At 40.2% G+C, this 12,212-nt stretch overlaps 1 protein-coding gene across 1 annotated transcript in view; it reads left to right on the top strand.

Annotated features, from left to right (window-relative positions):
• Positions 1-12,212, top strand: part of pitpnc1a (phosphatidylinositol transfer protein cytoplasmic 1a) — a 40,213-nt gene that overhangs the window by 26,840 nt on the left and 1,161 nt on the right. Inside the window, exons 4-8 of the mRNA XM_040123643.1 lie at positions 1,462-1,469; positions 5,027-5,098; positions 6,911-7,006; positions 9,468-9,623; positions 10,290-10,353. Of these exons, the coding sequence (XP_039979577.1) occupies positions 1,462-1,469; positions 5,027-5,098; positions 6,911-7,006; positions 9,468-9,623; positions 10,290-10,353 (396 nt within the window). The remainder of the gene's footprint in view (positions 1-1,461; positions 1,470-5,026; positions 5,099-6,910; positions 7,007-9,467; positions 9,624-10,289; positions 10,354-12,212) is intronic.

The following is a 12,212-nucleotide window of genomic DNA, read 5'->3' as shown; positions in this document are numbered from 1 at the left end:
TGTTTTCATACACATTTGTCAAGCTATTATTATCTACAGTACATTATATTATGTAACAAAAATAAGCATCAGTTTGGTAGAAAACCAATGTCTCACGAAAGGATCTCTCTCTGTAATAACATGGCTTTCTGGTGATTTTTACAAGAACAACACACACACACACACACACACACACACACAAACATACGCACACACACAGACTTCCATTTTCTGCAGGTCTCTAGAAATGTGGCTCTGTTCACCTGCTGGCAGCCATTATATGGGATCATTGTGAGGGCAAAAGGATATGGAAGCAATATTCTGTTCAACCCAATCCACCATGAGCAGAAGGGAGGGGAGGTGGAGAGACAGAGGTCAGGAGGAATGGTGCAAGTGATGGGGAGAGGATGGGCAGGTTTAACTGAAAGATAAAGACTGAAGTGTAAGGCTAGACATGAACACAAGTTTAAGACACCCTCACATATGTGCTTTTTTTATTGTAGTTTGTGTCTGACAATCGAACATGATTTGACTTAAACAAGTTGCATCACTATTTTGCTGCTGCTTCATTTAAAAGGGATGCTTTAATTCAGAGCACCCCATAGTGGGTACAGCAGCAAACTAGTGATGACATGACCCCCTGCACACAAAAATGCGTTGCCTTTTTTTTTTGTTTTTTACTACCTTTGTTTTTGCAGCACCAGTCTCAAAAGTTTAAAAGATATGTTGATATAAATAAATAAAAATGACCGCGCCATAATGGCAGCTTTTCAATGACATATTATGTCATATGTTATTGTGACACAATCAGTACACCTGACACTTTAAGTGGTGGTTTTTATCATCTGTTGATGCCATGGTGGTGTTGATATTTGTACCTATGGCAGACAGCTGTGTTGAAGTTTTTCTTCAGTCATCCTAAATATGAGGGAGTCCTGTAAAGTGTTTCATTTAAAGTCTCACCATTACAGTCTCTCATACAGCTTTTGAAAGTGTATCAAACATTTAAACAGAGGAAGAACTGCTTTAAATGTCACAAAATACTGACAGGTAATAGACTATCACATTACGTCATTGTTATTTTGAGCTTTCAGTAACTCTGAGCACTGAAGCATGCAAAACCGTATGGAAGCAGTCTCACAGGGACATGCAGCTCTCCTGTATGTACAGTATGTTCATGTAGCAGACACATGTGACTAAATATGCCTTCAACCATGCACATAAAATAATTAGCAGCGTCACAGATTCAAAAAATGGGACTGTCATAACAAAATGGGCTCCTCTCATGAGGGAAGGAAGTGCTATTGCTGAGGCTTAATGGTCCTTTTTCAATTTTGAAGGAAATTATTTTTTTCTCCTCTACTGTCTTCTTATCTCTCTCGTTCTGTTTCATTTCTTTGTTCTCTTCTACCTGTCTGACCCCCTCCCATACCTCCCATTTCCGTCTGTTATACTGATGGCCTCTGCTGGGAATATGGTCAGAGTACACGGTGAGTAGTTTAAACGTGTCTGCACCCCTGTACATACGCAAAAAAAAACTTTGATACAAACAGCTGACATGTAAATCAGTATGGTGAAGGTTAAATGTGAGAGTGGCTACACTTTCATAATGCCGCTGGCACCGGACAACAGATGTGTGTGAAGTGCCTATTCTGATAAAATCCTGTCTCCAACAGAGATGAGGGAGAAGAATCTGTGACATACAAATATCTTGCTGCACCATCCATAGTATCTGGCTGACATTTAAATGATGGCACATGTATTCATGTGGCTCTGTATTCATATGCAATTTGATACTGTACATACTGGTACATCTCAGATGTTCATAACATGTCATGAGAATAAGGCACGTGTGAAGCACTAAATGAATATTAGCATCAGTATATAACTGATGACAGCTTTTCTTCAAAGGTATGTTTACCTCTTCAGTTACGCAGATATTGTGAAATATCAAACACAACTACCTTGTATGCTTATCATGTAAAGCAGAATACGCATGACTAACATAATGTGAAATTATCATTTCAGAAGTTTCATAGTTACAGTATGTTTGAGTGTGAGAGAGAGTTTTGCATGTGTTTGTGACATTCATCATATTATTCTGACCTTCATTCATCAGATTGTGCTCACAAAAAATGAAGTCTAATCCAAAATAGAAACAAAATCTTGTCTCAAATTTTAGCATTTTCCATGCAGTTCAATTTACCTACAACCAGCCCATATTTGAAACACGTAATTTCACACCAGTCAAAAACCCAGTGTGATCGGGAATCTCAATTAAATCCAAACAGAATGATTTATATTTTATTTTTACTTTTTGTTTTGTTTCGTTTCTCCTTTTGTTGGTTATTTTGTATTGTACATAATTGTGAAAAATGAGAATAGCACTCAAATTACTGCAAAAGAAAATTGAAGTAAAATGTACTGTACATACAAGTAATGTGATGACAGGCTCTTAAAAAGGGCACCCAGGAAACATTAGTAATCAGCATCAATTATTTAGTCTAAACCATGGTGGCAGCAGCCTAAACCAGTTAATCCAGATGTTCTTCTACCCAGCCACTTCTCTTGCTCCTCCTGGGGAAGCTCCAGGTGTTCTTAGGCCAGTAGCAATATGTAATCCTTCTAGTGTGTTGTGGGTCTTTATAATGTTCTTTTTCACTAGTTACTGATGTTTTATAAGCCAAACGACCAAGCAGTTAATCATAAAAAATAATCGTCTGATAAATTGATAATGAAAAGTCATCTATTTCAGCCGTATTTGAAGTCAAATTAATTATTTACTACTCCAGAGCTCAGGACCAAAGATGAAGATTGAAATGTAAATCAACTTGTAAGAGCCCAGATCTCTACTCATCAATATGGTTTGATAAAACACCTCCATCCCTGCTGCACAAATCCACCTGTCAATATCAACTAATCAAGGAAATTTCCAGTTGAAGACATTAACAAACCCCACATCTCTCAGCGGTATACCTAGTTTAATCGACTGTCACTGAGAAAAGCACTAATGATTTGCTCTGTGACATCAGATGGACATTAGCCTGCCCGCCTTATGTCTAAGGCAGCAAGGAAACATCAATGAAGCGCACATAATATCAGCAGCAGGCTGTTCTTTTGCCCTGTAACTGCAAAGATACATGAAACATCTGGATGTTTGAGGAGGTCGTGCCGGCTCACATGAAAGTGAACAAATAACGTTTTCTGACATAACAACCTCAAGAATACGAGTGTTAGTGAAAAATAGTAGCCTTTTCTTGGTACAACATGCTGTAGGTTTGAAAAGCAACTCACAGTATTCTCAAATCAGCAATCATCATGATTTAGATACAAGCCTCTAACAAGACAGAGCACCACTTGTAAATTAAGCAAGTATTTATAGTATGTGTTAATGGTGCTTGTGTAGTCATACTGCCTCACGGGACTGATTCATCTTGTGAATGTTTTGTTATTGTTAGCCCGAAGTGGGTGGTGATGATGCAGAAGATGAAGATCTTGAATGGTCGTGGCAATGACTGTGTTAGACAAAATAGGTAGTCTTGTTACAAAGTCATGTTACATTCAAATTGCAGTTATTCTCAGGATGGCAATATACAGTAGGTCTCTCAGTCTGTTGGTCTGACAGTCAGTCGTTAGGTCCACCACTCTGGTCCAGTCTCAGATATCTCAACAACTACTAAATGGATTGTCGTTCAATTTTATACAGGAATTTATAGTCCACACAGGATGAAGTCTACTGACTTTGGTGATCTGCTGACTTCTCCTGCCACCAGTAGGTTGACAGAGGTTGTCTTTTAGTGCGATGCTTTCACAACTATTGGATAGATTGCAATGAAATATGGTACACACATTCATGCCCAGCTCAGGATGAATTGTAATCATTTTGGTGGTACTTTGTGGTACTTAGCTAATCATTTGCATGTAAGATGTGTCAACGTGAACATTTTAGCATGTTAACTTTAGCACTTCACTCAAAGCACCATTGCGTCTGTTAGAGATGCAGGAATTTCATTGGTTAACTTTTGCAAGAAAAAAAAAAAGATAACGGATTAAAGATATTGAAAAAGAAAGCGCACAAAAACCACATCTTTGGATAGTAATCGCTGCATGAATACAACATGTGAAATGTGAATGCATCAGTCCGTGAAAGCGGAGCATACTGTGAAGTCTATACTAATGGAGATTCCATTAGATGGAGTCAATGATAATGTCAAATAATAGCTCAGTCAGTCTTCTGTGAATGACTTTATCTCCTCCAAGATGAAGGTTTATGTGCTTATCTTAGTGCTTTCAGTTTCTGTCATACAAACACACAACGTGTACACACACTTGTCTTATTGTCTCCTTCTTAGACTAACAAGGCCAGTAAGCTTGACTAGGCAGCACCGACTACTGCACTGTGCACAGTAATTACAATAACAATGCACACCCTTTTTTACACACACACCTAAGCTCATGGTGAATCCATGAGCTTCAAGCATTCGACCCTATAGCTCATTCTTTGCAGTGCTGCAGGGCAAAATTGATCCACTGTGTTGTCTCTGTCCTGCTGTGCCACACATAAACACACAGACAGACACACACAGGCTTGTACATCAACAGCTTATATAACCAGTATTCAACTCTTTGGTTGTATAATAATTTGAAGTGTTGAGCTTTAATCTAATCAAACTGCTGTGTTTAAGAGCTGTTTGTGTGTGTGTGTGTGTGTGTGTGTGTGTGTGTGTGTGTGTGTGTGTGTGTGTGTGTGTGTGTGTGTGTGTGTGTGTGTGTAGTGTTGCTTATGTGGAATGGGAGCATGTGCAATGCAGTTGTATATCTACACAGTGAGAGAATAATCATTATAGCTCATCTGGTTATGGCGATAAAGACGTGGACACACAATTAGTCTCACATCTCATCCTGTGGATCAGTTTACAGAAATCTTCTAGCTGTGTGATGTGATCTGGTCCAAACCTACATTAAGCTATGCAATTATCATCTGACAAAGTTATCCCTGTCCATATCGATTTCTCACTGTCTCGTCTTTTTTTTTCCCCCCCTCCAGTGCTCCTTCCTGCCTAAGTTTTCCATCCACATAGAGACCAAATACGAGGACAACAAAGGGAGCAATGATAATGTGAGTAGAGCTCAGAGTGTCATGTGTAAGCATGTTGTATGGGTAGCTCTGAAAAGACAGAGGGGATCTCAGCATGGCTTTTCAACAGATTTCAGATTTGCTTTTTCAAGCTTTCAGCACAATATCCTCCTGTACATTTGGCAGTACCCTGTTGCAGACCTCTCCGTCTGTTTTATTGCGTAATCTTTTTTCCTTCCCATATTCTCACCAATCTTCTTGTTTCAAAGCCTCCAAATCAGAACTGGTGAATTAGCTTTGTCAGAGGTTTATTGTACCATTGTGTTTAATTTAATTGTGAGGTTTTGTTCATTATTCTCCTCTTTTTATTAAGGGAAGAATATGAATAGAATTAGCAGTTGTTCCTGTAAACAGTTGGTTTTTACACACATGGTGTTATCAAGTCTTTCAGTGCCCTAATTATTTTTATTTACATCCAAGTTGTGAGTGGCCTTGCTGCAAAAAAAATGTCTTTTCTTTTCTCACACCCCTTAAATCTTTCAATGCTATCAGATGTCTTTACATTGAAACTGTAATATCACTAAAAAGGAAATCATTATGTAAAGTTATGGCAATGACCAAGAGTTCTGACAGATAAGCACCAATAGCAAAAACACACAGTGAATCACAGAATCATAAACACTTCACCACCTGCCCTGGTTCTGTGGTTACACCCCCATTAGCAGCTAAAAGTCACAGACATCACATAACAATTTATTCAGTTCAGTTCATATTAATGGTTGTTATTGGCGTGAATGTTTTGGAACATTGCTGCCAAAGAAAATAGGTACAGCACAGACACATATCAATCATTCAAATAACAATACCAAGAGCAAAAAAGGATTTTAACATCATTTCTGTATAAAAGAAAGTAAGTGAAGACTTTCACCTATGGAAATGGGAGAAGCTACTCTTGGTTTTGTTGAGTCTTTCATCACTGTTAGAGGCCCCCTGCTTGCTCCTCACGCCCCCTTTAGTGCCAATTAACACTTTGATGGCAGTAGGAGCAAGTCTGAAGGTTATGCAATACCGTCTCGAGCCATAATGTATCTGAAGACAAAAGGCCGCAGCTCCTCTTAGTGGTGGGTCAGGGGAGTTGCAAACAGATTCACAAATGGTTATGATTTCACCTTTCAAACTGATCGTACCAAGTGGAGATGAATTCAGTTGAAGTGTTTGCTCCTTCACTGAAAATTTACACTTTCCACCATCGCCTTGACCATTTGTACAGCTATTCTTACTCGTTTCTTCCTCTATTCTTCTCCCTCATCTCTTTTAATAACCTTTCCATCCCTCTTACTGCCCTTTCTCCCTTCCGCTAAACCTGTATAAAAGTATAGTAGTATATAAGAAGTGTGCTCAACTCTCTGTGACACGAAGAGGTGAAATCGTTCTGAAAGGAGCGGATAACTAGATGGCATTGCTTTGCTGTTCCTGTGTGAGTAATCACTGACCACATGATGTGTCACTGACTGTGTGAGTCACATTTATCCTCAAAATTTGTTTAGTGTATTGTCTGAGGGTAAAGCCAGTAGGAAGGTAGGTGCTCATCGTGTCATCCGGGCTCTGTACTTTCATAACTAGCATGAAGTTCTTTGAACCTCCGCTTTCCCGTGCAATATTTCATGATTTTCTTCACCCTTCAGACTAAAACGACTCTTCACCCCTCCAATGTATGTGTAGCTGCCCCTCCACTGCCTTAACAAGTGACAGGGGAAATCACAGCACGTCATCCTATTGCATTTTTCACCCTGTAAAGTGTAATATTGATTTAGCTGTCCTCCTCACACACTGAACGGTTCCCTGTTTCCTCAGATTTTTGGCAGCGAGCCCAGAGACGAGGAAACAGAGGTGTGCTTCGTGGACATTGCCTATGATGAGATCCCCGAGCGCCACTACAAGGAGTCAGAGGTTAGGCAGGTCAAGTCACTGACCTCAGGATATGCATTTTTTAGTATATATGTGTGTACAGGAGTACAGAGTGAATAAATACATGCACACATGGGAGAGAAAGAGGAAGGTGGAAAGAAGAATGAAGGAAGACTGGAAACAGAGGGATTTAAGATAGAGATGAACAGAAAAACGGGAGGGTGGGGGGGATGTCAACAAATGAGAAATGAAGAAAAGGGATGGGGTGTACTTTATTTGCAGATTAACAGAATAGTGTGTTATCTTTTCCGAGCAGTGCCAGCTCATTTTTGACCACCAGCTGGCCATCTGCCTCCTCTGAGCAATGGAAGGGAGGGAAATACATGTTTATGTGCGGGGGAGCTAATGGACATCAGCTGTTGTGATTTGACATTTGTATGTGTGTGTGTGTGTGTGTGTGTGCCTCTCTATCAGGATGTGATGGTCATAAAAAGCTGAACTATTAATAATCAAGGGAGGTCATGAAAGCACTGCAGTGGTGCTTTATTATTGACACCCCTACTTACACACTCGTGCACATACCTCGCACTGAGCTTTATGGTCTTCTGCTTTTGTTCACTCAGATCTAAGAATAGCACAGAGCTAAAAGAGCATTTCACAAGGCCAATGTAAATATAATTTTAAAAACAAATGGGCTTAGAGTAAAGCAGAGTCCCACCTCACTGCACAACAGAGACCAGTCTCCTTCATGAATGAACCACTGTTACCAGTGTGGTCAGACACCTCAAAAGCATCAGTGGACTTAAAGCATGTGTGTATTTTTTCTTTAAATACCGGATATCATCCCACTTTCCTACTTTAAATGAAAGACACTGGATAAAGACCAAAACGAGGGGGTTCAGGGATATGACAGTAATGTAACTCAAAGCAGGTTCTCCTGAGTCACAGGTAGGCAATAAGTGTACACAAGAAAGGAAATGAATTCCCCAAAATGTCAAGGCAAACTGTCACATTAAGTTATAAAAGTTAAAAAGCCTTTCTTATAACCAATAAATGATTAAATACAAGACCAATACACATCGACCACGTCAGGGTGAAACAGTCACACAGACAAGTGAATTAAGTACAAGCTTTAATCACACACCTGAGTATTTACACGGCTCCCTCATTACACCTGACCTCAATACTCACTGAATGAACAAAAATAATACTAATGAAATATATATACATATAGATTTTCTTGAAACCAAGCTATACAAGTAAATAAATCACACAATAAATAAATAAAAGAAATTGGAAAAGAAAAAAATAACATTGAATTAAAAAAAAATTACAAGAAAAAAAAAGAAAAGATCTTTTTGGGGAATTCATTTCCTTTCTTATGGACATTAAATAAAAGACAATGCTAACATGTACTCAGTATTTCTTGGTGGTTTGTTTATTTGTTTTTCACCTTCCTTTGTAAAATATATAAAATAACATTCTTTCTCTTTTTAACAGTGCCAATAACCATGTTTTTAATCAAGAGGAACTACTTATGGAGTAAACAGTAGATTACAACTTCACAACACAACCATCTAATGGCAAAAATACATACCAAAAAAAAAGAAAAATAACATTTATACCCGTTTCATACTCCTGCGTAGCTTGTCATGATGTTAAACTCAATTTTTGACAGCCCGTGGTACCTGTACTGGTACCACTCACTTGGTTTATTTTTTTAATTTATTTATTCATTCGTTCATTCATTCCTGTTCAATTCGTTCATGATAAGTTAGAGGCTGGCTGTTTGCAGACTTACACTGTGGTGTACCACATTTTATAAAGGCTCTATCACAGGGAAATATTGGAAATTGGAATTGGTCCAGGAGAAGTGGAAGAAATTGAAGTAAAGTATCTTTTGAAAGGATACATACGTGTGTGTGTCTGTGTATGTGTGTGTGTGTGTGTGTGTGTATATATATTTATATATGTTTAAAGCAGACCAAGTTCTTATTTGCATTCCTCATCTTTTCCGTCTTTGTCTGCCAAGAAACTTCATGACATGCGCGCAGACAAATGTAACAGGCCTCCTCCAACTCCACTGCAAGCGCTTTCCCAGCAGGGATGGAGAGAGTTGTGTGTCACCCCCGCACACACTCTGTCACAGTCAGGCACATGACCCTAAGACAACTGAGCACTACATCACAATTAGTCTACAGGGAGCAGTGATTAATGCACGCAAAGTTTGTGATTAGGGACTCCCACTGTGCTGCCTGGCTGTACTCTGCATGAGGCATGTAATGAACACAGGTGTTCCTGTGCTATGGACAGGGAGGGAGAAATGTGTGTGTTTTTGTGTGTGTGTGAGTGAGAGCGACAGATAAATGGCAGGAAACAAAACAATTTTTTATGAGGATTTCTGCTACTTGTGCAAAGCTTATGAGAAACATGACATAAGATTTGTTTTTTCCTAATGAAGACCATCTTATTTTTCTGAACCTGGTGTCTCACGGCCTTGTAGGACCTGCGCTATTTTAAGTCAAAGAAGACTAACCGAGGCCTCCTGCAGGAAGGATGGATCAACTCACAGGACCCCATCATGTGCTCCTACAAATTGGTCACAGTCAAGTTTGAGGTCTGGGGCCTACAAACACGTGTGGAGCAGTTTGTACACAAGGTCAGGATATAAAAGTTTTTCTATGTTTTCTTTTTTTGTGAAGACACGTTGTAAATAGAAAAACCCTCTCCTTGCTCAACCAACCTTGTCAGGGCCAGAGGGGTTTCATTTTTTGCTCTGAAACCATGTGATACACAACCTGCTGGCCATGAGCCAAGTCAGACATCTACAATATCTGCACTGTTCACATTCTACAGATTTGCCTTGCACCTCCTCTCTTTACCTTGGCTGCAGAATTTAAACTTCATATCTCCAATTTCCCAAATCCATTTAGCCGAGCCCTCTACAGCATCTGTCCCTGGGGTGCACTGTCCCTGTCCTCTCCTTGCCCAAGGCGCACACACGCACAAACACACACACACACACACACACACACACACACACACACACACACACACACACACACACACACACACACACACAGAGGCATGGCCATTACTCGCATGGTAACACCAGGAGTGACTCATACACATTCCTCCAAGGGTGAAGAAAAACATTTAAAACTTAAAATGTTATAAAACTCTTTATGGCCCTCAGAGTTAACTCACTCTGATTCACATCCTCTTTCCTTGAACTTCTTTCCTGCCTGAGCCCATAGCTGCCTTTCTTCCTTTGTGATCTTGCCTCTTTCTCTTCCTTTTCTTCTCTTCGTCTAATTCTGCTCAGGTGATTCGAGATGTCCTGCTGTTAGGACACAGGCAGGCCATTGCCTGGGTGGATGAGTGGATCGGTAAGTGTTCCTATTAGTGAAGGAAATGGCAGTGCTCATGAAACATTGTTTAAATTGTAACTCATCCCAAGATTACAGTTTGCTGTTGTGGCAAAACCCTAATTATATCTAACCTTTATTTAATCAGGATATCTCATTGGGATCAAGATTTCTTTTGCAAGAGAGACCTGAGTACAGACATAAAAAAAGGAGAAATATATACTTATATTATATTTTTGTTAATGGCCATTATAGACATTGCAGTGGAACCTAAACTCACCTAAAATTTACCCTCATATAGAATAATGTTTACTCGCTTTTTAAGTCCAAACTGTACGACTCAAATTCAAAGTATACATCATAGCAAATATTATTAAAGTGAAACCTTCTTTTCACCTCCACTATTTGATGATTCATTTCATGCCTCCTCTGAGCCATTATTATTTAATTAGCTTCCCAGATACTGTACTACAGGCAGCCTATCATACATGTGTTCATTATTGGCTTTGCACAAACCGATGCATTAACAGATGCACCAATGTAACCATGCACCTACCAAGAAGCACACATACAATACTATGTTCACCCCTGTGCTAGGTATTGGATTTGAACCACTCAATATGAACCCTCTCAGATCTTTCTACCCACAACTGTTTCATGCTTTGTAGCTTTCTGTTTGAAGAATCCTTGGATTAATGTAGGTTTTAATAGAGATCTGATCTGAGATCTGAGACTGCATCTCTAGCAAGTAAAGTTAACCATCACTGCAGTGTTGTTTCCAAGCAATTTCCAAGCGCGAATATTTCAAAAGAAACTATTTTTATAAGCCAGTGCACTGGAGACATTGTTAAATGTTTCTTTGAAAAGAGGACATTTGGCTACGTAGAAGAAACTCAGAAAGCCTCTTAAAAAGGTGTTAAAAATATTGTCAAGACTAAACAGCAGTCATTGTATTTAATACTTCTAGGAACGTGCTTCCTAACCTTTTTTGTTAAATGCATCCCCTATCAGATGAGGCACCCCCCATTTACACTACACTACTCAACTTCCAAACATGTTCTTACGAATGGATTAAAAAGTGGATGTCTTACTATTAGATACATCTGGATGCTAACATCTTCAGTGACTTTCTTATGACTGAAGCTTTTGGCCAGGAGAAGATGTTGTCAGGTGGTATCCAACTTTCCTCTGACGTTTCGGCCCTGAACCGCAACATCCTCCAGTTGGCGGTTTGGCAGTGATGGCCATCTTCTCCTGGCTTCCAGCTCAACTCCTCCTGCCTGTTCAGAGGCAAACAAGAGGCTCTTTCCGATGCCTCCCCCAGCCTGCGAGCAGCTTTTCTTACTCTCCCTTCCTGCCATTCCCAGAGTTGTGAGTATCTTCCACACAGACTGCGCCGGGAAACCCCTGCAGCCTACCTCAATTGGAAATAGCCAGGCCTGCCACCCTTCGTCCCTGCATTGTTGGACCAGGTCCTGATACTTGGTGGCTTTCCTCCCCGAGGCCTATTTGCATCTGTCTTCCCATGGGACCATCAGTTCAATCAGGATGATCCTCTTCGCCTCCTCATACCATATGACTGTGTCAGGCCTCAGTGATTTTTGAATGACCTGGGGAAAGGAGGGTGCCCCCCCCCCGATGAACTGGATGGATGGGGCTGGCCTCACGTGAGTCTGACGCTTCTTCCGTCTCTCCTGCTCCAAATGTCAGCCAGTGCCCTGAGGACCTTGTTGTGATGCCATCTGTATCTCCCCTGGTTAAGTGCAGTCTTGCAGCCCGCCAGTCAGAAGACTCTGGGGGTATAGCTCATCGTTCGGTTCTGTAGCTTTTGCTGGTTCCATCTTGCGAGTGCTGCGAATGAGGTTCCTAGCCTCACTCAG

Source organism: Xiphias gladius, chromosome 3, assembly GCF_016859285.1.
Source record: "Xiphias gladius isolate SHS-SW01 ecotype Sanya breed wild chromosome 3, ASM1685928v1, whole genome shotgun sequence".
Classification (NCBI taxonomy): domain Eukaryota; kingdom Metazoa; phylum Chordata; class Actinopteri; order Istiophoriformes; family Xiphiidae; genus Xiphias; species Xiphias gladius.
This window is presented reverse-complemented; position numbering and strand designations above follow the sequence as displayed.